Raw genomic sequence first — 26519 nt, 5'->3', positions numbered from 1 at the left:
ACCTTCAATTGTGACCTTGACCTTGAGTTGACATGGCTGACTCATGAGTTCTTGATGAGGTAATCACTTGACCCAAGTTTGATGAAAATCCTTCAAGCGGTTTAGGAGATCTACAGAGTGGACACCAAATGGAAGGCTCAAACCTTCGACCCTTAATTGTGACCTTGACCTTGAGCTGGCATGGTTGATTCATAATTTCTGCACATCGTTCTGATGAGGTAATCATTTGACCAAAGTTTTATAAAATACCTTCAAGGGGTTTAGGAGATATGGAGCGGACACGAAATGGAAGGCTCAAACCTTTGACCTTCAGTTGTGACCTTGACCTTGAGCCGACATGGCTGACTCATAAGTTCTGCACATCGCCTTGATGAGGTGATCGTTTGACCCAAGTTTGATGAAAATCCTTCAAGTGGTTTAGGAGAAATAGAGCGGACACAAAATGGAAGGCTCAAACCTTTGACCCTAAGTTGTGACCTTGACCTTGAGCCAGCATGACTGACTCATGGGTTCTGCACATCGTCTTGATGAGGAGATCATTTGACCCAAGTTTTTATAAAATTCCTTCAAGGGGTTTAAGAGATATAGAGCGGACACAAAATGGAAGGCTCAAACCTTTGACATTGAGTTGTGACCTTGACCTTGAGCCGGCACGGCTGACTCATGGGTTCTGCACATCGTCTTGATAAGGTGATCATTTGACCCAAGTTTTATAAAATTCCTTCAAGGGGTTTAAGAGGTATAGAGCGGACACAAAATGGAAGGCTCAAACCTTTGACCTTGAGTTGTGACCTTGACCTTGAGCCGGCATGGCTGACTCATGGGTTCTGCACATCGTCTTGATGAGGTGATCATTTGACCCAAGTTTTATAAAATTCCTTCAAGGGGTTTAGGAGATATAGAGCGGACACAAAATGGCAGGCTCAAACCTTTGACCTTGAGTTGTGACCTTGACCTTGAACCGACAAGGCTGACTCATGGGTTCTGCACATCGTCTTGATGAGATGATTATTTGACCCAAGTTTCATGAAAATCCTTCAAGGGGTTTAGGAGATATGGAGCGGACACGAAAGTGTTACGGACGGAAGGATGGACGGACGCAGACCATTCCTATAATCCCTCCGCCACGGCGGGGGATTAAAAAAAAACAGGTGTATGTTGCAACATTAGCAGAAGTAGTTCATACACATCACTGATCAGATGGATTGAAGAATACAATAACATCAACAAACTTATATATGACATGTTTCTTGCAAAGTATCAAGTACGTGCTGACAATGTCCCGAGTACATATAATGGTATGGACATGAGTCTAGCTGAAATTGTGACACACGGCATATGTGACTGATGCTTGAGATGATGACTATGAAGAAGTAGAGATGACCAATATAACAGGCAGTGATTATGACGACTTAGATGACTGAACCCCGCAAGTAGTTGTTTCTCAGTTTTGGTTCAATTCAGTAACGTATCAAAAAAAAGTAAGTTACAATGTCAGTGCTGTGCTATATGTATTTTTATATCAAAATAGTTCGAACTTGATAAGATACTTGCATTATCTAAGTTTGAACATAATTATAAGGATTACATAAACAATCTATTGACTGAGAAATGAAAAATATTATATCGTAAATTTTAGTAACGTATATAATAATGATAACATACTTGTTCTTAAAACTGTTGAACAATAAATTCTTAAATACTAATGTATTGTGTATCTGAAAATACTATACTTTAGACATATCTGGTCTTTTCTGACAATTAAACCTATTGAATTAATTGATACGAGTATTTTTATCAATTATAATGGTAACGTAAATTACAAAATGAATTGATCGATTTAGAGAACAAAACTAAGCGTGAGCATTGACAACAGCATATCTGCATATCACTGAACCCACTTGCTAATGATTTTGGTTGTTTCTACCATATAAATCACCACATTCCAGTTTTATCATTTATTTAATAACTGTTAAGGTAACGTAAATAACAGGCTGTAACTCATAGAGAACCCGCTTGCCAGATGGCAGAATTCAGAAATGTGATCTACATACAAGGGGCTTCAAAACTAATGGGGTCTACAAAAATCCCTAGAGTGGGGAGGGTTTCACCTTCCAGCTCTAGGCCTATAATCACATAGGTGTATTTAATGTGTAAAGTCATTGCAACTAACTGCACCTACATTTGATAATTATGTACCTGTTACCCTTCTTTCTCTTTACTTCACAATTGTCTACATGTTTGCCTGCTTATTATACCACGAATCTGTATCATAATTAAGATAAACAAAAGTGTACACCAGTTGTTAAAACTACGGTATAATACCGAGTATTTGTATTTAGACATGGTAAACCGCCAAACTACAACATGGCCGAACGGGGCGAAGCTATTGAGCAATGCTGGAATAAACTTTCTTTAAAAGATCATGAAGATGAGGAATCTATTTATAAATTATTTCTTCGGAAAAATAAGGTTGCCATTGCTATGTTGCGCCAGTCTCTAGAAGGAAGTTATAATTGTAGAATAAGATGGGTCAAAATAGATGCAGCTGATATCAACTTTCCTCAGCCTTTTTCCAGTTCAACAATTTTGTTTGGAAAAGATAAAAGTGGTCTTAATTATAGGTTAAGGACTGTTTTTAAGAAAGCATATAACGTCCTTGATGCCTACTTCAGCTCAGACCCAGACGACCCTATTCTGCCTGAAGATCCAAACGTTAAACGAGCATTGGAGTTGCTGCTGAGATTTGTAATGAACTCTGAAAAAGGTATATACATGCCCTTTTATTGTATCTTCATGCCTCCTACACATTTCCCTATTCAGATTCCAAAATTAGGCAAAATACATTCAAGACTGCAGAGCTCCAGTTAAGCTTTTGGTGGAATTTGGTATTTAGCCATCACTTTTTGTCTGAATTGGGTTTTGGAAATCTGGTTAAAACAAAGAAGTATAAAATACACAGAATGGCAACTGGAGATAATATCGCGTTGTCTCGTGTCAGAGCGGTCTTGGGAAATACTGAGATAATTTTTTCTTATGGGCAATATCCCCATTTGCGTCAAACACTCGAAAAACCAAAATATAGTTTTTGTTGAAGCAATTTCCGATGAAATTTTCATCGCTGCCGACGCTTTACAATTACATGCTATAGGTTTAAATGCCGATTATTTCACGAATTGGCCATAAATTCAAATAAAACTTACATGTATCAAAAGGTGATTCAATTCCTCATTGATTTATGTAAAATTATCAAATAATATCCAAAATTACGAATTTTCTAGTGATTTAAACTGATGTATGTACTGTACACGATTAACGTTTACCATGTATACACACAAATATGCGCAAGCGATAAAACCAATAACTACATGACGGTGTACTGTGACAGAGCTCCAGATAAGCTGCGTATTTGCGTATTTACGCAATTAAAATTGCAGAAAACCCAATTGAATTCATACAGTGTGCGTACTGAAACGCAGTTAAAATTCCTAATACCCAATTCGTAAAAAATAGCTTGCGTATCGCATTTTCCTTATAACTAGAACGGGTACGAGACTTTAACGCTAGATTTGACTGACTGGTTATACGTTACTGCAGAACAGATTGCAATTTATCGGAAAAATAACAGGACCATTCAGTCAGCTGATCGGTGTTATTTGGACGCTTTGTAAACAATTTTACGCCGATAAAATGTAAAGAGGTTGCAGAAAAAAACATTGTTGCAGCACAAACAAACAAATTAGTAGGATATTTTGCTGTTCAACAATGACAGTTATCTGTTTGTGACGATGTAGTGTCACCAATACTGGATGACATCTTTTGGGAGAATGCATATTGCGGTGACCACATCGTTCGGGATATTGTGGATGAACTGATCTCAGACTGCATTAAAAGTGAAAAAGAAAACAACAGTATGAAACATTCATTACAATTTTAAATACATTTTTGTATTAAACATTGAAGGGCGCCATTAAAATACTTAGTCAGTCCTGTTTAATGATATATACCATGTATACTGTAAGCAAAAAAATACTCAATTGTTAGTGCGAGATTGGTAAAATACCCAGTTGGTTTTAGCAAATACCCAATTACTTCTGAAAAGGCTGGGTAATGATATTATTTTTACCCAATTCAAATTTCCAATACCCAATTCAGACAAAAAGTGATGGGTAAATACCCAATTGCACCAAAAGCTTATCTGGAGCTCTGCTGTGATTCATCCTCCATTATTTTGGTCATTCAAAATTTTGACGTTCTGATTGCCAGTCACAAATATAAAACAATCTGAATTATTTTGACTAATCTTAATGAAGCCCTTGCTGACTTGATCACTCGTGATCAAATCAATAGAGGCTTATTGAAGTATTACACTGGCGAATGCGTCACTTCCGGTAAACGCGATCTCGTTCAGCTGCCACGTGCGCTTGACGTGATTCGCTAGATATATAGGGATTTTTCTAGAGCGGAATAGCAGGGTGCAGCGCCCTGCCCATTTTTAGCGCCGCCCTTCTGCCCGAAATCGCAGCCCTTTTGCCTTTCTTCAGCGCCCCTTTGCCCTTTTAGCACTGCCCCTTTGACCATTAATTAGGTATTTCTAAACAAACTGCCCATCAATCATCTGTCAAAATACCATCCCAGATAATTGTCAATCGATACGAAGTTATGACACGCACCGACTATACACGGGTGCTGTGTATTTGCCCGAGGCATGTATGCAGTATCTGTGCAGACGACGACCGACCGAATCGTAACAAACAACAACTAGATAGGTCAGCAATTAAAGCAAACTGCAAAACAGATTAAAAAAGGAGAAAAAAACCATCTTAAACAAAGTCTGCCGCTTATTAAATGCCGATCTGATCAATGGCCATTAATTATCGGCAATTAACGTGGCACCTCGTATCAATTTTGTTGCTCACAGTTTGATCTCGGTTGAAGATAACAGTCGATCTTTAATTAGTATCACTGCCTATCAGAATAACTATGATTTTGTTATATTTATTTCATCAAAATACTATTAAATTTCTATGATATTCAGTTTTGTTTAAAAGAAAATAAACCACTCGATCTTTTACAGAACGTAACGGCAATCTCAGAATTTAGCGTAGACAGTCAGCGCGTAGAGTAGTTTCCCTTTACCAAAATGGCGAAAATCGTAAACAAAGTTATTTTGTTAAATTTGTAGTTAGAAAATTGTCTACACCTTTGTATAATATGCACCCACAATTCGGGGTAAAAAAAAACTTGTGCATTTATACACGAGTATCAACGGTACGTTCAGTAATATAATGAATGTATAATGACAGATTTGCACCAGAATTATTAAATTATTCAATAGTATCTTTGTGTTATATTTCTAATCAAGAAAACTTTCCAGACAAAAATAATGTATGCAAACATAAAACAAACTTCATGTATTTATAAATAATAAGCATGTTATATAGACAAACAGGTATTAATGTTTTTCCTGACATTCAGATTCATTGCAAATCTTTCTGTAGAACCTTACAATGTAGACATTACAACAAAAACCATGGAAATCTACCTTATGATTTTCGTAGACAAAGGTACACAGCGTGCTAAATGCACCCTGCCCCTTTTTAGCAGCACCCTGCCCTTTTTAGAGGTCAAGAAAAATCCCTAATATATGCTTTTGAAGTTGCGAATCTATTTATTTTTATAGCTTTTTGGGTAAAAATAATATTTCCAAGGCTTTTCAAAAGTAATTGGGTATTTGCTTAAACCAATTGGGTATTTCACCAATCTCGCACAAACAATTATTATTATTTATAATAATATTATTATTATACCAGATATTAGAGTAATTGTACTGTCTATCGTAATTGTTCAAATTAAAGACCCAGGTTCAAAGATGTGTGTGACATGTATCTAATATATAGGCTAACATAAAAGAAATCTAACTCAGTACTTGTACCATTCCGTTGTACAAATACCAGTGATTTTTTTTCTCAAAATTGTGAATGGGTCTGGTACCAGAAAAATTGTGGAAGTAAGCGTCATTCTTCTCATACCGTAATCGGCCGATTATAGGTCGCACTCGTGTATAGGACGCAGTGAAAAAATATCAGCAGAATTCTGGAAAAATGCTTATACCCATGTAAAAAGAATCTCTTGCTCTGGATTGTTCATATTTAATCTACCCCATCTACATGTATTTAAACTGAGAATTCTTCTTGTTTTAATTAATTGCAGTGATTTTTTTCAGTTTTGGGGGAAGGGGGTCGGTGCCCTTTGGAGGGGGAAAAATTCGACGTAAAACTAAGAAAAGGGGAATTTTCATTTGTGTTGAAATAAACTATAGTTTCAAGTTTATTGATAAATTCAGGACCCATAAGAGCATCTGACATGACATATAACACAATGTAGCATATCAATACCAGATAACCAAATAAATTTTTCAAATGTGGAGGATAAGACATCCATTAGACTACCAAAATTTACAACAGACATTAGGTCCCTTCTTAAACAAATCGGTGAGTGGCTGTTTTTTTATTTCTGTCAAAGTCTGACATTTGCAGTCACTGTTACATTTGACCTGTCACAATAAAAAAAAACTGTAAAAAACAATGTATGCGTTGGACTAGTCCCTTCCCAAAGCATAAAATCAAACCCTGACTGACTAGAAGATGGAAAACTCAACACTACCCGGCCAAACAAATAGAATGCAAATCATTTACAGACTAACATTCAACAGCGTTGTTGTGCAGAATAATAAAGCGCTTCGATGATTCTGATTTATCAAGGGAAGTTACTCCAACCGGTGTCGATGTAAACAAAACGCGAGATACCGCGGTGAACTGTTTTCTATATGAAAATAAATAAAATAAACTAGTGAATTATGATTTAATTGATTGGATTTTTTTTTATTTTCGGAGGGGAATTTTAGGCATCGGAAAGGGGAAAAAAATATACTATTTTGAGGGGGGAATGGGGCCGAATTTCGCCGAATATTTTGGTGAAAAAAAACGCTGAATTGCAATATCATAAAAGGAATGTCAATCAATTTTCATAAACTTGCAAAATCCTTAGGGTATTATGAATTGTAATTTATCTCATAAAATTCATTTATCTGAATTTTTGTTTGTCCGAAATTCGCTATAGTTTCTGACACGAACTTGATGGTTTTTGCTAAATCATTGTCGATGTTTTTGCATGTTGAAAAGCATAAACTCTGTGTAAGCACTAAACTGCCGTATCCTCTGATCACTCCATGGATATTGACGCCAGCGAAAACGAAAGTACACTTTGGCACGTTGGGGTAAAATGACGTAATTTTAAGACTCGCATGCACATGTTTACAATGCCTCTGGATATGATTAAACGGTTAATTGCAGATTGTGACAGTAGGTGATAAGATAAGTAATGCCTCGGGCGTGAATTTCTCGATGAACAAGAGGATTATAGACAACTATCAAAATTATGTTTGAAGTCTAGATAATCGATTTCCGGGATACTTGATACTTGATATGGAGTTTCAAGTTTTTTTAATGCAAAATGTGTGAAAACACGCCGGGAAAGTTTTACACAGGTTTTGTTAAAAACTTAATGATCAGTTACAGAAATGCGTTGTAAAATATATTTTAATGAAAAACAACATTTATTTATCTTAAGATTTTACGTGAGCTCTAAATTTTACATTTGATACAAAAGTAATTTAAGACGCCGGGTGCCGATACCGGCTATTAGCTATGTCCGAGTCATTTGTATTTACTCCCCATAAATAATCTTCAATATAAAGGTAAGCGGCTTGATTTTACATAGATTTCTAAAGGAAAATCTTCAAATTAAAAAAAAAAATAAACCAGAAGGCCTAGAGCTTAGATATTTGACTTGTAGCATTGCCTGGTGGACCTCTACAAAATTTGTTCAAATCATGACCCCCTGGATCAAAATTGACCCCGCCCCAGGGGTCACTTGATTTTACATAGGAAAATCTTCAAAATTTTTCTAAAAATAAACCAGAAGGCCTAGAGCTTAGATATTTGACATGTAGCATTGCCTAGTGGACCTCTACAAATTTTTTTCAAATCATGACTCCCGGGGTAAAATTGGCACTGCCCCAGGGATTACTTGATTTTACATAAGAAAATCTTCAAAATTTTTCTAAAAATAAACCAGAAGGCCTAGAGCTTAGATATTTCACTTGTAGCATTGCCTAGTGGATCTCTACAAAATTTATTCAAATCATGACCCCACCCCATGGGGTTACTTGATTGTACATAGAAAAATCTTTAAAATTTTCTAAAAATAAACCAGAAGGCCTAGAGCTTAGATATTTGACATGTAAGCATTGCCTAGTGGACCTTTACAAAATTTGTTCAAATCATGACCCCCGGGGTCAAATTGACCCCGCCCCATGGGGTCACTTGATTGTACATAGAAAAATCTTCTAAATTTTCTAAAAATAAACCAGAAGGCCTAGAGCTTAGATATTTGAGATGTAGCATTGCCTAGTGGACCTCTACAAAATTTGTTCAAATCGTGACCCCTGGGGTCAAAATTGACCCCGCCCCAGGGGTCACTTGATTTTACATAGAAAATCTTCAAAAAAATTCTAAAAATAAACCAAAAGGCCTAGGTCTTAGATATTTGACATGTAGCATTGTCTAGTAGACTTCTACAAAATTTATTCAAATCATGACTCCCGGAGTAAAATTGGACCAGCCCCAGGGGTAACTTGATTGTACATAGAAAAATCTTTAAAATTTTCTAAAAATAAACAAGAAGGCCTAGAGCTTAGATATTTGGTGTGTAACATTGCCTAGTAGACTTCTACAAGCTTAGATATTTGACATGTAGCATTGCCTAGTGGATGAAAATTTGTTCAATCATGACTCCCAGGGTAAAATTGGCCCCGCCCCAGAGATTACTTGATTTTACATAGGAAAATCTTCAAAAATTTTCTAAAAATAAACCAGAAGGCCTAGAGCTTAGATATTTGACTGTAGCATTGCCTAGTGGACCTCTACAACATTTATTCAAATCATGACCCCCAGGGTCAAACTGACCCCACCCCATGGGGTTACTTGATTGTACATAGAAAAATCTTTAAAATTTTCTAAAAATAAACCAGAAGGCCTAGAGCTTAGATATTTGACATGTAGCATTGCCTAGTGAACCTCTACTAAAGTTTTTCAAATCGTGACCCGGGGCTCAAAATTTACCCCACCCCAGGGGTCACTTGATTTTACATAGATTTCTATAGGAAAAACTTCAAAATTTTTAAAAAAAATAAACCAGAAAGCCTAGAGCTTAGATATGTTGTAAAGTTGGATTTTTACATCATAATGTTACATAATACATAGTCTTAGTATTGCATAATATAATCTGACAGTCTAATTTTTTATCATAAATGTTTGTATTTTCAAATAGTATGGTATATTGAGTTTTGAAAGCACAGAGATCCACTACGCAATGCTACATGTCAAATATCTAAGCTCTAGGCCTACTTGATTTTACATAGGAAAATCTTCAAAAATTTTCTAAACATAAGGCCTAGAGCTAAGATATTTCACATGTAGCATTGCCTAGTGGATCTCTACAAAATTTATTCAGATCATGACCCCCGGAGTTAAATTGACCCCACCCGATGGGGTTACTTGATTGTACATAGAAAAATCTTTAAAATTTTCTAAAAATAAACCAGAAGGCCTAGAGCTTAGATATTTGGTATGTAACATTGCCTAATAGACTTCTACAAACTTCGTTCAAATAATGACTACAGGGGTAAAATTGGCCCTCCCCAGGGATTACTTGATTTTACAGAGGAAAATCTTCAAAAAAATTCTAAAAATAAACCAGAAGGCCTAGAGCTTAGTTATTTGACATGTAGCATTGCCTAGTGGACCTCTACAAATTTTTTTCAAATCATGACCCCGCCCCATGGGGTTACTTGATTGTACATAGAAAAATCTTATAAATTTTCTAAAAATAAACCAGAAGGCCTAGAGCTTAGATATTTGACATGTAGCATTGCCTAGTGGATGAAAATTTGTTCAATCATGTCCCCCAGGGTCAAAATTGACCCCGCCCCAGGGGTCACTTGATTTTACATAGAAAATCTTCAAAAAATTTCTAAAAATAAACCAGAAGGCCTAGGTCTTAGATATTTGACATGAACATTGCCTAATAGACTTCTACAAAATTAATTCAAATCATGACTCCCGGGGTAAAATTGGCCCCACCCCAGGGATTACTTGATTTTACATAGGAAAATCTTCAAACTTTCTAAAAATAAACCAGAAGGCCTAGAGCTTAGACATTTCACATGTAGCATTGCCTAGTGGACCTCTACAAAATTTATTCAAATCATGACCCCCGGGGTCAAATTGACCCCGCCCCATGGGGTTACTTGATTGTACATAGAAAAATCTTTCAAATTTTCTAAAAATAAACCAGAAGGTCTAGAGCTTAGATATTTGACATGTAGCATTGCCTAGTAGACCGCTACAAAATTTATTCAAATCGTGACCCCCGGGTCAAATTAAACCCCGCCTCATGGGGTTACTTGATTGTACATAGAAAAATCTTCAAAATTTTCTAAAAATAAACCAGAAGGCCTAGAGCTTAGATATTTGACATGTAGCATTGCCTAGTGGACCTCTACAAAATTCATTCAAATAATGTTCCCCAGGGTCAAACTGACCCAGTCCCAGGGGTTACTATATTGTACATAGAAAAATCTTTAAAATTTTCTAAAAATAAACCAGAAGGCCTAGAGCTTAGATATTTGGTATGTAACATTTCCTAGTAGACTTCTACAAACTTTATTCAAATCATGACTCCCGGGATAAAATTGGCCCCGCCCCAGAGATTACTTGATTTTACATAGAAAAATCTTCAAAAAATTTATTAAAATACGCTCTCACGATTCGGGGGTGGTCCTGGGGTAAAAAATCTGCGCATTTTACACGAGTATCAATGGTATGTTCAGTAATATGATGAATGTATAATGACAAGAAAATGCATTCAGATTTGCACTAGAAGAAACGTGCAATGAATTTGAATGAAAAAAAACCCCAACATTCCTGTTTGTTTATATAACATGCTTATCATTAATAGATACATACTGTTTGTTAGCTCACCTGAGCAATGTTATTGTGATCGCTCAATGTCCGCTGTCTGTCTGTGTGTCGTCCGTCGTCTGTCAACATTTAGCTTGTGTATGCAATAGAGGCTGTATTTTTCAACTGATCTTCATGAAATTTTGTCAGAATGATAACCTTGATGAAATCTAGGCTAAGTTCGAAAAAGGGTCATCTGAGGTCAAAAACTAGGTAACTAGGTCAAATCAAAGAAAAACCTTGTGTATGCGATAGAGGCTGTTTTTTTTAATTGATCTTCATGAAATTTTGTCAGGATGGTAACCTTGATGAAATCTAGACCGAGTTCGAAAATGGGTCATCTGGGGTCAAAAACTAGGTCACTCGGTCAAATCAAAGAAAAACCTTGTGTATGCGATAGAGGCTGTATTTTTCAATTGATCTTCATGAAATTTTGTCAGAATGATTACCTTGATGAAATCTAGGCCATGTTCGAAAATGGGTTATCTAGGGTCAAAAGCTAGGTCACTAGGTCAAATCAAAGAAAAACCTTGTGTATGCGATAGAAACTGTATTTTTCAATTATTTCATGAAATTTCGACAGAATGATTGCTTTGATGAAATGTAGGTCGAGTTTGAATATGGGTCATCTGGGGTCAGAAAGTAGGTAACTAGGTCAAATTAAAGAAAAACCTTATGTATGTGATAGAGGCTGTATTTTTCAATTGATCTTCATGAAATTTGGTCAGAATGATTGTCTTGATCAAACCTAGGCCGAGTTTGTATATGGGTCATCTGAGGTCAAAAACTAGGTCAATAGGTCAAATCAAAGAAAAACCTTGTGTATGTGATAGAGACAGTATTTTTCAATTGGTCTTCATGAAATCTGGTCAGAATGATTGCCCTGATGAAATCTAGGTCGAATTTGAATACGGGTCATCTGAGGTCAAAAAGTAGGTCACTAGGTTAAATCAAACATGTATGCGATAGAGGCTGTATTTTTCAATTAATCTTCATGAATTTTGGTCAGAATAATAACTTTGATGAAATCTAGGCCGAGTTTGAAAATGGGTCATCTTGGGTTAAAAGCTAGGTCACTAGGTCAAGTCAAAGAAAAACCTTGTGTTCATGTAATGCCTCTGTATGCGATAGAGGCTTTATTTTTCAATCTGTCCTCATGAATTTTGGTCAGAATGATGACCTTGATGACCTCAGTCAAGTTCGAAAATGGGTCATCTGGGGTCAAAAACAAGGTCACTATGTCAAATGAAAGAAAAACCTTGTGTATGCAATAGAGGCTTTATTTTTTAATTAATCTTCATGAATTTTGGTCAGAATGATTGCCTAGATAAAATCTAGGTCGAGTTCGAATATGGGTCATCTGGGATCAAAAATAAGGTCACTAGTTCAAATAAAAGAAAAACCTTGTGTATGCGATAGAGGCTGTATTTTTCAATTGATCTTCATGAAACTTGGACAGAATGATTGCATTGATGAAATCTAGGTCAAGTTCGAATATGGGTCACCTGGGTTCAAAAAGTGGGTCTATAGAGGCTATATTTTTGCCCCCCGGCATCTACTGATGCGGGAGGCATAAAGTGATTGTCCTTCCGTTCGTCCGTCCGTCCGTACGAGGTTAACCAAATGGGACCGTTTCGTCTAGCATCAATACCCCTTACTAGAATGACTTGATACTAATGCAGATGTAACCTGTGACCATTCCTCATCTTCAAACATCACCTGTCCTCAGTTTGACCTTGACCTTGACCTCGTTTTGGACTTGGGTTGCTTTGTATGGGCCATCTCTTGGTTAACCAAATGGGGCCGTTTCCTCTAGCATCAATACCCCTTACTAGAATGACTTGATACTAATGCAGATCTGACCTGTGACCATTCCTTATCTTCAAACATCACCTGACCTCAGTTTGACCTTGACCTTGACCTCGTTTTGGACTTGGTTGCTTTGTATCGACAAGGATGCCATCGGGGGCATCAAGCGTTTATTGAACACAGCTTCTTGTTTTCAGTTGATCTTTATGAAATTAAGTCAGAATGATTGCCTTGATAAAATCTAGGTCAAGGTTGAATATGGGTCATCTGGGGTCAAAAAGTAGGTCATTAGGTCAAATCAAAGAAAAAAAAACTTTGTGTATGCGATAGAGGCTGTATTTTTAAATTGATCTTCTTGAAATTAAGTCAGAATGATTGCCTTGATGAAATCTAGGCCAAATTTGAATATGGGTCATCTTGGGACAAAAACTAGGTCACTAGGTCAAATCAAGGCAAAACCTTGTGTATGCGATAGAGGCTGTGTTTGGCAATTGATCTTCATGAAATTTAGTCAGAATGATAGCCTTGATGAAGTCTAGGTCAAGTTCGAATATTGGTCATCTAGGTTCAAAAACTAGGTCACTAGGTCAAATCAAAGAAAATAGTTCTTTATACTCAAGGTTTTTGCTCCAATTGCCTTGATAAAATCTAGGTCAAGTATGAATATGGGTCATCTGGGGTCAAAAACTAGGTCACTAGGTCTTATCTAAGAAAATACTTGTTTAAACTCAAAAGATCACATTATTGGTCCAATCTTAATGAAAATTGGTCAGAATATTTTTTTCCATGAAATCACTAGGTCAAACATGTTTACACTGTTATGGTATGTTTCTCAGGTGAGCGACCTAGGGCCATCTTGGTTCGCTTGTTTGTAGACAAAGATGCGCAAAATGCACCCTGCCCCTTTTTAGCAGCACCCTGCCCTTTTTAGAGCTCTAGAAAAATGCCAAGTTATGGACCAGAACAGATGGATATTTCTGTTATCTTAAAATGAAGTTATGTCTGGAAAAACCATTTTTTTAGGCCTGTTAATTTGCTTATTTCTGGGAGCTTCCGGGGGCCAGAGCCTGGACCCCTAGCCAGGGCTTTGCCCTGGACCAGCTAGGGTCCAGTACGGCCCCCTGGCCCCTGGCAGAAATTTTCAGGTTTTTCTGAATTTTTAACTTTCACCCATGCAACTGTGAATGGGTCCGGTGAAAAATTGTGAAAAACTGTTTTCAATTGTGAACTGGTCCGATATTCGGTACCAGTATATAAGGAAAAAAATCACTGAACACGCCTTGTACACAGGTGAGCGCTTTAGGTTCAATGACCCTCTTGTTTAATTTATTCTTTTTGTTTATACAGTATGGAATGCACTGTATGAAGGTGAAAAGAAAGGTGAATGGAATTGGACGTTGAGGTTGGCCCAGCATGTTTTTACACAGTTGTCTTTGTATCCAAAGTACAAGTATGATATCAGCAAAGATTACAGACGTCTTGGTTGTCCTTGTCTACAAGGAGATAAGATTCTTGGAGAAAGGGATGATACTAGCTTTGGTAAGTTACAATGCTCATGTTTTTAGCCCACCAGAGCATAAAGTACTCATGGTGTGATTTTGTGATTGCATAGCCTCTGCAAAGCAATCCTAACAGAAGTGTATGGCCATAAGAACTTGGCCAAGTGTGATTGTGGCACAGAACGGAATAGTACCCTCTAATAAGGCCAAAATTGCCATATTTGCTTTTTTTTGTCAAGCCCGCTGGCAGTGAGCTCTACATAGTTGCCACAATGGCGGTTTGGCTTATGTGCATGCATCCATGCGTGTGTGTGTCCGTCTGGATTTGTTTGCAAATTAACTTGCACTGAATGTTTATCTTGATGATCTCTGGGCAAATTTAAAATTGGGTGATGTGGGGTCAACAACTAGGTGACCAGGTCAAATCAAATGAAAAGCTTGTGAATACCCGAAAAGCCACATTTATGACCCTGTCTTCATGAACTTGGTCAGAATGTTTATCTTGATGATTCCTAGGCCAAGATCAAAATTGGGTCATATGGGGTCAAAAAATAGGTCATCCGGTCAAGTCAAAGGAAAAGCTTGTTACACTATTGCGGCCATATTAATGACCTTATATTTATAAAGCTTGGTCAGAATATAATTATCTTATAATCTTGATGATTCATGTGTTAAGTTCGAACCTAGATCATGTGGGGTCTTAACCTAGGTCTCCTACTCAAGTCAAAGGTAAAGCTTGTTAACACTCTAGAGGCCATATTTATGACCCTGTCTTCATGAAACTTGGTAAGAAAGTTTATCTTGATGATTCCTTGGCCAAGTTCGAAACTGGGTCATGTGGGATCAAAAACTATTTATTTATTTGTGTTTTACGGTGCACCAACACAGTATAGGTTATATGGCGCCAAACAGGACTACAAATTTTGGTTCCACATCTCATTTACATCGAAATAAAAACATGAGGTATGGAATCAAAATTTGCATACCTGCTGGAATCACAGAGTTACTGCAAAACCAATTGTTAAGACCCTATAAGTCGCCTCTTACGATCATGCAAGGGTAAGGCAGTGGTTCCAATTCTTTTCATACACAGATCGTCCCAGAACGACATGGGGCAGATCAAAAACTAGGTCGCCACTTAAATCAAGTGTTAACAAGCTTTTCCTTTGATTTAAATGGGGATCAAAAACTAGTTCACCACTTAAATCAAAGGAAAAGCTTGTTAACACTAACAATATAGAGGCCACATTTATAACCCTGTCTCCATATATTGGAACGTGGTCAGAATGTTTATCTTGATTATTCCAAGGCCAAGTTTAACAGGTGAGCGATACAGGGTCATCATGACCCTCTTGTTTCATACTACTTACAATCTTGACTTCACTAAATAGAATCCTTTTTTTGCTGTAGACCATAATTATCTAAAAAATTCTGTGTACTATTTCAGTTTTCAACACTGTTTTTTCCAGGTTGGGAAAATGGTTGGCATGGTAAGGTTGACATATTAATGGCAGGCATTCCAGTTTATGAAACAGCAGAAAAGGGTGAAGAATCAAGTCAGTTGTTTAAAACAGATTCAGAATCAAGCATTAGCTGTGAAAACAAGGACAAAGGCACAACTTTCAGTTATAGGGAATATGGACAGATTGGAGCAGAAACAATTTCATTTTCTTTTTTAAAAAACAGAGATAAAAACAGTGACATCTCAATGATACCTTCTATTGCTGTTACTAAAGAGCTGGTTCAAATTCATTTTTATGATTCAATAAATGATATATTTCTACAGAGTGGTCCTGTGAAATTGTCAGCTGGAAGCTATGGTGAGGATATTTTCAGTTTTCCTGCAACCCTTTTGATCTGGTTGACTGTAAACTACAATTTGTTCTATACAGGAATTGAGCGGCTCCCAAAGTCGGGACTTCATGAGCTGATTAATGTTGAGAAACTTAGCAAAGAAATTAAGGCACCATGTCACTGGAAAAAAGACAATGATCAGAGTTGGTTTTTAAACTCAGACTGGTGTACTGCACTGTTTTATGATTAAAGAAAGGGTTAGCTGTTGTGATTGATGGCAGGGCTGGCAGAAGCAATTTTCCGAGTTGCCCGAGTTGTACATTTGCGGGTCTGGACAACCGACATTTTGCATTTTGCTTGTCCGTGTGAAAGTTGAGCATCTACTTTTTATGTTTGACCAAAATTCCAATTCAGACCCTCGAATATTCAAGTTGCCAGATTTTTCTTTTGATCCACACTCGCTAATTGCTTAAATATACATATAATTCATGCCACTTAAGGTATAATTCAAGCTGAGCCCCCTACTTAGGTACTTGGGAGATTTTCCAGAGAAGTGTGAAAGAATGAAATTAACAGAATTCATTTTCTTGTATCCAGTCGATATCTTTTTATACGCCCGAAGGAACGTATTATGTTATCATAGGATGTCCGTCTGTCCGTCCGTTAGCAATTTCTTGTCCGCTCTGTAACTCTTGAACCCCTTGAAGGATTTTGATGAAACTTGACACAAATGTTTACAACATGCCATGGCTGGCTTCAAGGAGTCAGCTTTGTTGGCTCAAGGTCAGAGGTTTGACCCTTCCATTTTGTGTCTGCCCTGTATTTCCTAAACCCCTTCAAGGATCTTCAAAGTCATTGATGTCCTCATACATGGACTATAAAATATACTTAAAATGTCAATGCTTCCACCCAATACCATCAGCCCTTTCACTATCAGTAACGGTGGTGGGGGATATAGGTGTCTTTCAGATTGCTTTGTTTCTTTAAAATCTGTGATACTCTCTTATAGATCACTCACTAAAGTTTTTATGCAATTTCCTGTTATAAGTTGTGAATTTTCTGTTCTGAAAAAAAATGTGTTATATGAACTTTATCCTTAGGCTCCTTCTTCATCAAAGACTGAACTTCCTTTATACCCCAGTCACACATATGGTGCGGATAGCTACGTCTAGCCACTGATAGAAACGTAGTAATCCGTATCGATCCGTACCTGAGCCGTACCTCAAAGTAGTAATCCGTATCAATCCATACCAACACTTGGTCAAAACGTATTCAAGACTTATCCCAAACTTGCAAGTTTCTTCAACTTTTGAACATGCACAAAAGTTTGAGCGATCCGTAGCCATTTGACTGTGACTTTAGTCCAACTTGGTTGAAACTTATTCATCCGTAGTTAAACGTCCTAAAACGTACCTTGCCGTAGCTGAACGTAGTTATCCGAGGCTGCCCGTACTTAATCGTAGTTCACCGCAGACCCGTCCGTGCGCTGGGCAAGTTGCCAGGCGCAGTAAAACGTAATTCAACTTAGTACCCTGTACCTATCCGTACATATTTGCGTCCTGTATTGTTTTGTTTGTTCCCCGTTTCTCACCATTTTTCCCGTACTAAGACGTACTGCTCCGTACTTATCCCCCCACAGACCAATCCCATCCGCACCGTACCTCAACGCACGGACATATCCGTATGTGTGACTGTAGCTTTACGTTTCTGCCAAGGAATCAGACTACTTCTTTCTTCAATTCCATGTATTAATAGGTCGACAGCTGAACATTAATACTTATTCACAGATTATAAGACATGACATCTACCAAGACAGCCAGTTAAATTCCCTTATATTTACTTAACCAAAAATCACCCATAATTCTGTTTTCTTCAGAGTAGTAGAACTCCCATTAATGCTCCCTCTAGAGCCTTTGATGATCACAATATAATTATTGAGATTCAGGAAATCAAATTCTAAGCTGACAGTCCAGAAAATACCTTGTCTAAATTTAAAGCATTCTTTTCAGAAGGGTATTACTGTATTGCAAATACATACCAAATATTTGCTTTTATCCTGGAATTTCATCAAATAAAGATTTTTAAGTTTTGATCATAAAAATCTTCTTCGTTTTTGCATCTGGTATGGAAATTTATATCAAATAAAAACAAAAATGTCCAAAAAATGTAAATTAATCCCTTAAATATTTAATTGTCATCAAATTTATTTGTATATCCTCCAATTAGTATGAATTTGTGTATTTAACAAAAGATGTGTGTAACTATGAATATATTATTATGAATTATTTTGTTCATTATTAAGAATTAAAAACTGGAGCCTTCATGAAAATATTGAATTTCATCTCCTGTCGGTGGTGATATTTTACGATATCACAGGCTAAAACAGATTTCTTTTTTTTTGGAACTGCTTAAACGACAGCCTGTATATTAACATTTGTACATGTAGACATATTTTTTAGTTCACCTGAGCACGAAGTGCTCATGGTGAGCTATTGTGATCACGCTGTGCCGTCCGTCATCAGCAATTGTATTTAAACGACATCTCCTCCAAAACCACTGAATGGATTTTGATGAAACTTGGCAAGGTTGTTCCTTGTATGGTCCTCTACCAAAGTTGTTCAAACGGTTGGTTGCACATAGGGGCTGCCAGAGCTAAAAATAGAAAAATCTTCAAACGACATCTCCTTAACCGACGGTCTGATTATAGTTGAAATTAAAAAAAAATCTTCTTGTGTGAAACTGCTGGCCCGATTTTAAAATAATTTCACACAAACGGTCCTTGTATCATCCTCTACCAAGATTGTTCAAATTATATTGATTCGTCAAAAAACATGGCCGTCAGGGTGTGTGGTCACTTTTCCCTATATGTCTAAAGTGTAAATTAGAAAAATCTTATTGTATGAAACTGCTTGCCCGATTTTAAAATAATTTTACACAAATGGTCTAAGGTCAGAAATGGCCAGGCCCCCTGTCTGACATGTACTTACTATAGGCTTATATATAAGAAACTTTTAAACTGTTCTTCTCTGAATCAATAATATCTACAGCCTTGGTATTTGGCATGTGATATCAGAGTTGTACTGTCTACCAAAATTGTTCAAATTATTGATCTGCATTCAAAAATGTGTGTGACATGTACATGTATATAATATAGGCTAATATAGAAGAAATCTTACTCTGTACTTGTACTATTATGCTATACTACTTGAAAATTTGTGCACAGGTGAGCGCTTTAGGATCAATGACACTCTTGTTTAGCAACAATCATCAAAACACAAATGAAGTATTACAAATTACAGTTCATACTTTTCAAGAAAAAAACAACAAAAAGCTATATTTATATTCTTTTACTTAAGTTGTTTCTTTTCATGTCAGATGTGTCTAACAGTACATGTATTTTAGAAAGTCCTTTAGAACATATGTACATTTATTTTTGTTTTCCACATGTTCAGATGTTTCATTCTTTTTTCACACAAAAAATTGTGTTTAATGGTAGATTAATGTCGTTATATTCCTTTAGTTCTATTTTATAAACAGTTATTATGCTTTTTAAACTTAAAAGATTTATTTATTCCACGTTTTCTAAAAGCTGTGTCAATTTTAGACCAGAACAGTCAGGGGCGTAACTGTTCCAAGTTATTGCAGTTTATAACCCATTTGAGTTATTGCATAAACTTTCATAACTTGTTTCAGTTATAAAATATTACAGATCCCTCCTGTGCCAATTCCTCATTTTGAATGAGACTAATGCAATTATTTCCTGAATCCTTGACCTTTCATCTTTCCAGCTATGCAGTAAAAATTTTTACGCAAGGCTGATAAAGTTTTACGCAAAAGTTTTAAAGCTATAAAACTCTTAATATCCCATTATGCTTATCAGGTCATGCTCAGCCTAAAACAGAATTTGATTAACCACAGTTTGCTACTTATTTCACTTTAAAGGTCACTTTGTGAGAACAGCAAAAAGACTTTTTTTGAATAACTTACCTGAGTTAACTATATTTTATAACTAATACAGGTTATAAAATGCTTGAAAAAGTAACTGAAATTGGTTACATAACTACACCCATGACTGCAGATTGAATCGAAGTATTTGCAACTGAGGAAGAAATGGTCATAGTCTTCAAATTCGTTACAAAAGTTGCAACAAGGATTACTTTTAATGTTATATTTAAATAAGTTTGAATTAGTTGCGAGTATTTTGTGAATGGCTTTATATTTGAATTGTTTTATTTTGTTGTCTACATTACATTTGTTCACAATATAGTAAAATGAATTCCAGTTAATTTCGCCCCATGTGGTTCTGGGACGATCTGTGTATGAAAAGAATTGGACCAATGATCGTAAGAGGCGACTAATAGGGTCTTAACACACTTGGTTTTGTTGTATCTCTGTGATTCCAGCAGGTAATTTTGATTCCATCGGCCATGTTTTTATTATGACCCAAGCATCTACTGATGCGGGAGGCATATAGTGATTGTCCTGTCCGTTCGTCCGTCCGTACGAGGTTAACCAAATGGCATTTCCTTTAATGACACCATGTATATTCATATGCACCAAGTAAAATAAAGCGATGACTTTGCATCCAAATAGGAAACGAGTTACTAAATATACTGACAAGTTTTTCTAATCGGGGAAATAGGGGAAAACATAAATTATTTTGGCGAACAGGAATTTTCCCTTCAAAGATTGCTATGTATTCGTGGTCTCGTTTTCTTATTCCGGATCCAGGCTTTGTTCTGTATACGGATAAATTACGCCGTCACTTCTGGTGTTTCAAATGCGGCGAACTACCTTAATTGCGACTAAGTTACATATTTGACTACAGTGCAGTAATAGAATAAGTTCATTTACAACTACTCAGACAATACGAGTTTACCCCCCACGGCATTGTCATGAGAGAGGTTTAAATAAGATTTAAGCTTTCTATTCCAATCGAATTATAATGAATTTGAAGCCTGAATTTTGCTTAAGCCGGTGCTAGGGGGTGTGGGCAGTGTTGCATTTTCCATTATTGCTCTTGAACAGACTCAATCAAACCGAGTCTGCAATTTTCACTGTTTGCCTTGTTCTCGGTGCTTCCGAGGGATCTCCTTTCCAGATTTTGTATAAACCAGTTAAAAGGATTTATCAGCCGGGGAATACGACAAGTGTGCGTAATGTTAGCTCGGTCAAAAAATATACACACCAAGTAAATCACGGTCAAAAAGGTTGAAGGAAATAAGGTTGTAAACAAGGGGATGAATTGTAACTCGTGATATAGAAGCAGTTATAACGATGTTACATCTGCTATTGCAAAGGTTCTTATTTTACACCGACCATTCACATACATTTAAAATGTCACACGCCATTGGAATTTCTGGAGCCCCTTCTAACTTGTTGATCCGAATGTCATTTATTAATTTGCTAGCAATCAACCCGGAAAGTCCGCGTGCGTGAGATCCTTCGTCATAAAAGGTTAACCCAGCCTTTGTACACATCTTTTCCCCGTTGAAATACTCAGCATTACAGATACTGCAAAACATATTGGCATACAGTTTTAAGCTGCGGTACGGTGATATAAACCCACTTCTACACAGTTTTACTACATCTTCACTAGAAAGTCCTGTCTCATACAGTACATTAAATTCAGTCGAATCAGGGCATGTTTCTATAGGTGGATCAAAAAAGCATTTCAATGGTCGAATATCATTCCTGTTACCCGGATAGACTAAATATACCACAGCATTATCATTTATGGAGTTTAAGTCTGACCAAGAAATGAAATTGCATGCGTCTGCTGTATGGCAATCAAGTATGGCATCCCAAACTACGCCGTCAGTTACACCATCATTTGTTGCATATGCAATATTTTTGTATATCTGTTTACGTTCTGGAGAGTACACGGGATACAAACTACCCCAGGGAGCCACGTTTTCTTCCCCACAAGACATATTTGATACAGATTTTTTATCATCTTGGTCATGGTTTGGCAGCGAAGAAATCATGTAGTACGACCGGTAATTCATTCGATCCTTTATAGGCGGAGCTGTCGTTGGGAAAATACAGGCAAGCCCCTTTTCCAGAACTTCCAAACTATTATTAGCCCACCATCATATGGTGGGCTATTAAAATCACTCTGCGTCCGTGGTCCGTCCGTCCGTCAGTCCGTCCGTGCCCGCGAAATGATGGTTAAGTGACTGCATAACGGTACTTTCTCTTTGATGTCATTCATTCCGTTCTGTTTATGTGACCTTTTTCTTTTTATGTGACTGTTAGAACAATGGGGGTGTCACATAAATACCGTTTCGTTAGAACGTCTGTCCGTCCGTCCGTTAACAGTTTCTCATTAGGCCAGAGTTTTTTAATAACTTGGGTTACGGGAGCGCCGGGTCCTAATTCTCCAAAATCCAAATAAAAATAAAATTCAAAATTGCGATTTTATTTTTATTTTCCCCGACGCTTGCATCTACTTTCCGTGGTGGAAAATAAAACAGTGTCTATTAACCTACAATAAATATCACAGCGCGTGCAAAGGACTTCCGATATTCTCAAAGGAGGACAATATCAATACACCTTGACGTAACTTTACTAGAATGACGTGACTAGCTCCGCCCCGTAACTAATCAAAGCGGTTTAACACTTGATGATTGACAGCCTCGTAAAAACTGCCGGCAGTGTTTGAAGTGTGTGACAGTGTGAAAGTATCGTGTCTGATAGAGAACGTCCGTAAATATAAACCGTTATCCAGATCAGCTGACATGTTTAGAAGGCGTTAATTGCAGACAACAAAAGGCTTGCATTAAATTGGTGAAGCAAGCTCCTAAGACGGAAGACAAAGTAACTTAATTGTGGAAAATATATCGATAATTTCAGCACAAAAGCCTCAGCAAGTAACTATATTTTAGCAAATGACATTTCACATCCAGTTTAAATTAATACATTTTTCCGACCGGTAATAAATTGCTACTTACTTTGGATTTTCATCGATGATAAATCCTTTTACAGTATTTTTAGAAGAAAAAAAATTCAATTTGTCTCCTGACCTATTAAAAACTGATATCTTTGACACATTTCGACCAGCACATGACAGCTGACATCAAAAGGAGTGTCGGCAAAATTTTCCTTTATTGATTTTCTTTGATGTGGGATAAAAGTTAACTGGTTGGGTATTGCAAGGTGAATGACGTAATTTGACATAATTCTACTCCAAGTAAAATGTACTTCAGATTTTTTTAAGTGGATTTTCGTTTTGTAGCTGAACAACAGTAAGTCTGGTGATTTTAATAAAATGCTGACTGTTGCTATAAATTTAAAAAACAATTATAAAATATTTTTTGTTAAATAAGATGATTTCTAATCAATCTAGTGGTCCTTTTCTCTAAATTCTATTACTTTATGCATTGTTCTGAACCAATTAGTATGGTGATGATAGCAATGATTATGATGATGATGGTATTGAAGGTCACTGTACAAAGTGAAAATATGTAGGACTCCAAGAAAATTTAAGAGGCCGACTTCATAATCTGAATGTTAGGCAGTCCTGACTCCATGAAATTGAATCATAATGGAAGCCCTGCAAGGGTACTGAACTCCATGTATGGACCAATTACTTTTAATATTTAAAACATTTGAAACTGAGTAATATTACAAAATCTTGAACTATTAAAGAAAAAGTATGTGTAAGTTTGAATGTAGTACCTTTGCCGATTGTTTTTAAAATTCGCAATTTAAATCTTAAAGTCTACCTCAAATTACTTTCAAAGTTGTAGCCAGATATGGAGTTCAGTAACTTTTAAGAGACCCCCTTGGGACTGTCTGGCATGTATAGTGAAAAATGGCCCATGTCGGAGCATAAATGAAAAATGGAGAAATCATAAAAGAAAAAAGTGAAAAGTTATTTCCGTCTTCCTTAACCCTTACAATGGTACAACCGATTGGTTTTGCCTTTGCGACCAGTGCAGACCTAGATCAGCCTGCACATCCGTGCAGACTGATCATGGTCTGCACTGTTCGCTATTCAGTCAGTACATTTTGAGTGAACACCCCTTCGAATGATAAATGGTATTGCCCAAATTGAATGATGGACCTGTCCATTTTAGAAACTTAGCGTGCTAAGGGTTAAAAGGTCAGAAACACAATATGCATAGGATGTGACAACAATACTACACTACACTATATATAATCACACCAACACCAGAAACAGAATACAATGCCAGGCGTGTTTAGTCTCTATTTATTAGCAAGCTATATATATGTTTAAAGCAGGCAAGCAACATGCAAACAATTTCAAGTATTTAATAGTTTCTACAACATAATATTATAACATACAACATGGAGGCTTTAATAAAGAAAGTGGGAATAAAATGCTTCAAATTGGGAAAATAACTTGTCTGATTTATCTAGACTGTGTTGTGAATCTACATTTGCCTGAAACAACAATTTTTTAACCCAGTGGCACTTTTTACAAAATAAAATTTTTCATTTTTTTTGTGTTTTTTTTTTCATTTTATTTTATTTTTTTTTCCGATGCTAACATTTTCCTACTTTATTTTTATTCCCTCCTCCTAATGCTCATGTTTGGAAAATCTCCAGTAACCCAAGTTATTAAAAAACTCTGGCCTTATCGCATCTCCTCAGAAACTACTGGGGGGATTTTGACCAAACTTTGTCAGAATGATGTATTGCTACCCTAGTTGTGTCCCCCTGAAAATCAGACTGGTTCAACAATTTATCAGTGAGTTATGGCCCATTGTTTATTTCTATAATTTACATAGATTCATATAGGGAAAAACTTTGGAAACCTTCTTGTCCAAACCCACAGAGCCTAGGGCTTTGATATTTGGTATGAAGCATCATCTAGTGGTTCTCTACCAAGGTGATTCAAATTATTTCTCTGGGGTCAAATATGGCCCCGCCCTGGGGTCACATGGTTTATATAGACTTATATAGGGAAAAACAAACTTTGAAAAACCTCTTGTCCAAAACCACAGAGCCTAGGGCTTTGATAGTTTGTATGTGACATCATCTAGTGGTCTTCAACTAAGATTGTTCAAATTATACCCCTAGGGTCAAATATGGCCCCGCCCTGGGGGACATATGGTTTACATAGACTTATATAGGGAAAAACTTTGAAAATCTTCTTGTCCAAACCACAAAGCCTAGGGCTTTGATAGTTGTAATGTAGCATCATCTAGTGGTTCTCTACCAAGTTTGTTCAAATTATCCCCCTAGGGTCAAATATGGCCCCGCCCCGGGGGTCACATGGTTCATATAGACTTACATAGGGAAAAGTTTTTAAAATCTTCTTGTCAATAACTACAACATTCAAATTTGGACCACATGTATATTTTTGAGTGGCAAGATGAACCTTGACATGAGTTGACCTTGATTTTGACCTAGTGACCTACTTTCACATTTCTGTAGCTACAGCCTTCAAATTTGGACCACATGCATAGTTTCGGGAACTGGAAAAAACTCTGACCTTGACATTGACCTAGTGACCTACTTACACATTTTTGAAGGTACAGGCGTCAAATTTGGACCATATGCATAGTTCCGTGTTTCAGAATGAAATTTGACATTGATTTTGACCTAGTGACCTACTTTCACATTTCTCAAGCTACAGCCTTCAAATTTGGACCACATGCATAGTTTTGTGTACCGAAAAAAACTTTGACCTTGACATTGACCTAGTGACCTACTTTCACATTTTTGAAGGTACAGTCCTTAAATTTGGACCACATGCATAATTTTGTGTTCCGAAATGAAATTTGACCTTGATTTTGACCTAGTGACCTACTTTCACATTTTTGAAGGTACAGTCCTTAAATTTGGACCACATGCATAATTTTGTGTACCGAAATGAAATTTGACCTTGACATTGACCTAGTGACCCACTTTCACATTTTTTGAAGGTACAGGCTTCAAATTTGGACCACGTGCATAGTTTCGTGTTCGGAAATGAAATTTGACCTTGATTTTGACCTAGTGACCTACTTTCACATTTTTTGAAGGTACAGACTTCAAATTTGTACCACATGCATAGTTTCGTGTTCGGAAATAAAATTTGACCTTGATTTTGACCTAGTGACCTACTTTCACATTTCTTAAGCTACAGCCTTCAAATTTGGACCATATGCATAGTTTTGTGTACCGAAACAAACTTTGACCTTGACATTGACCTAGTGACCTACTTTAACATGTTTGAAGGTACAGGCTCCAAATTTGAACCACATGCATAGTTTTATATTCCGAAATAAAATTTGACCTTGATTTTGACCTAGTGTCCTACTTTTACATTTCTCAAGCTCCAACCTTCAAATTTGGACCACTTGCATAGTTTTGTGTACCA

At 36.7% G+C, this 26519-nt stretch overlaps 1 protein-coding gene across 1 annotated transcript; it reads left to right on the top strand.

The window, feature by feature from the left end:
- Positions 1-2359: 2359 nt before the first annotated feature.
- LOC128559936 (uncharacterized) lies at positions 2360-20559 on the top strand. Its single transcript, XM_053553102.1, has 3 exons — positions 2360-2767; positions 14241-14432; positions 15862-20559. The coding sequence occupies exons 1-3, from the start codon at positions 2368-2370 to the stop codon at positions 16434-16436; spliced, it is 1167 nt and encodes a 388-aa protein (XP_053409077.1). The 5' UTR covers positions 2360-2367; the 3' UTR covers positions 16437-20559.
- The last annotated feature ends 5960 nt before the right edge of the window (positions 20560-26519 follow it).

The sequence above is a fragment of the Mercenaria mercenaria genome, chromosome 1, assembly GCF_021730395.1.
Source record: "Mercenaria mercenaria strain notata chromosome 1, MADL_Memer_1, whole genome shotgun sequence".
NCBI classification, from domain to species: domain Eukaryota; kingdom Metazoa; phylum Mollusca; class Bivalvia; order Venerida; family Veneridae; genus Mercenaria; species Mercenaria mercenaria.
This window is presented reverse-complemented; position numbering and strand designations above follow the sequence as displayed.

Bases quoted from the DNA above. Each gene is read 5' to 3' on its own strand.
- LOC128559936 (XM_053553102.1), top strand. From the start codon at position 2,368: ATGGCCGAACGGGGCGAAGCTATTGAGCAATGCTGGAATAAACTTTCT. The intron at 2,768-14,240 runs GTATATACATGC...TTGTTTATACAG, and splicing joins TGTAATGAACTCTGAAAAAG to TATGGAATGCACTGTATGAA. The intron at 14,433-15,861 runs GTAAGTTACAAT...TGTTTTTTCCAG, and splicing joins AAGGGATGATACTAGCTTTG to GTTGGGAAAATGGTTGGCAT.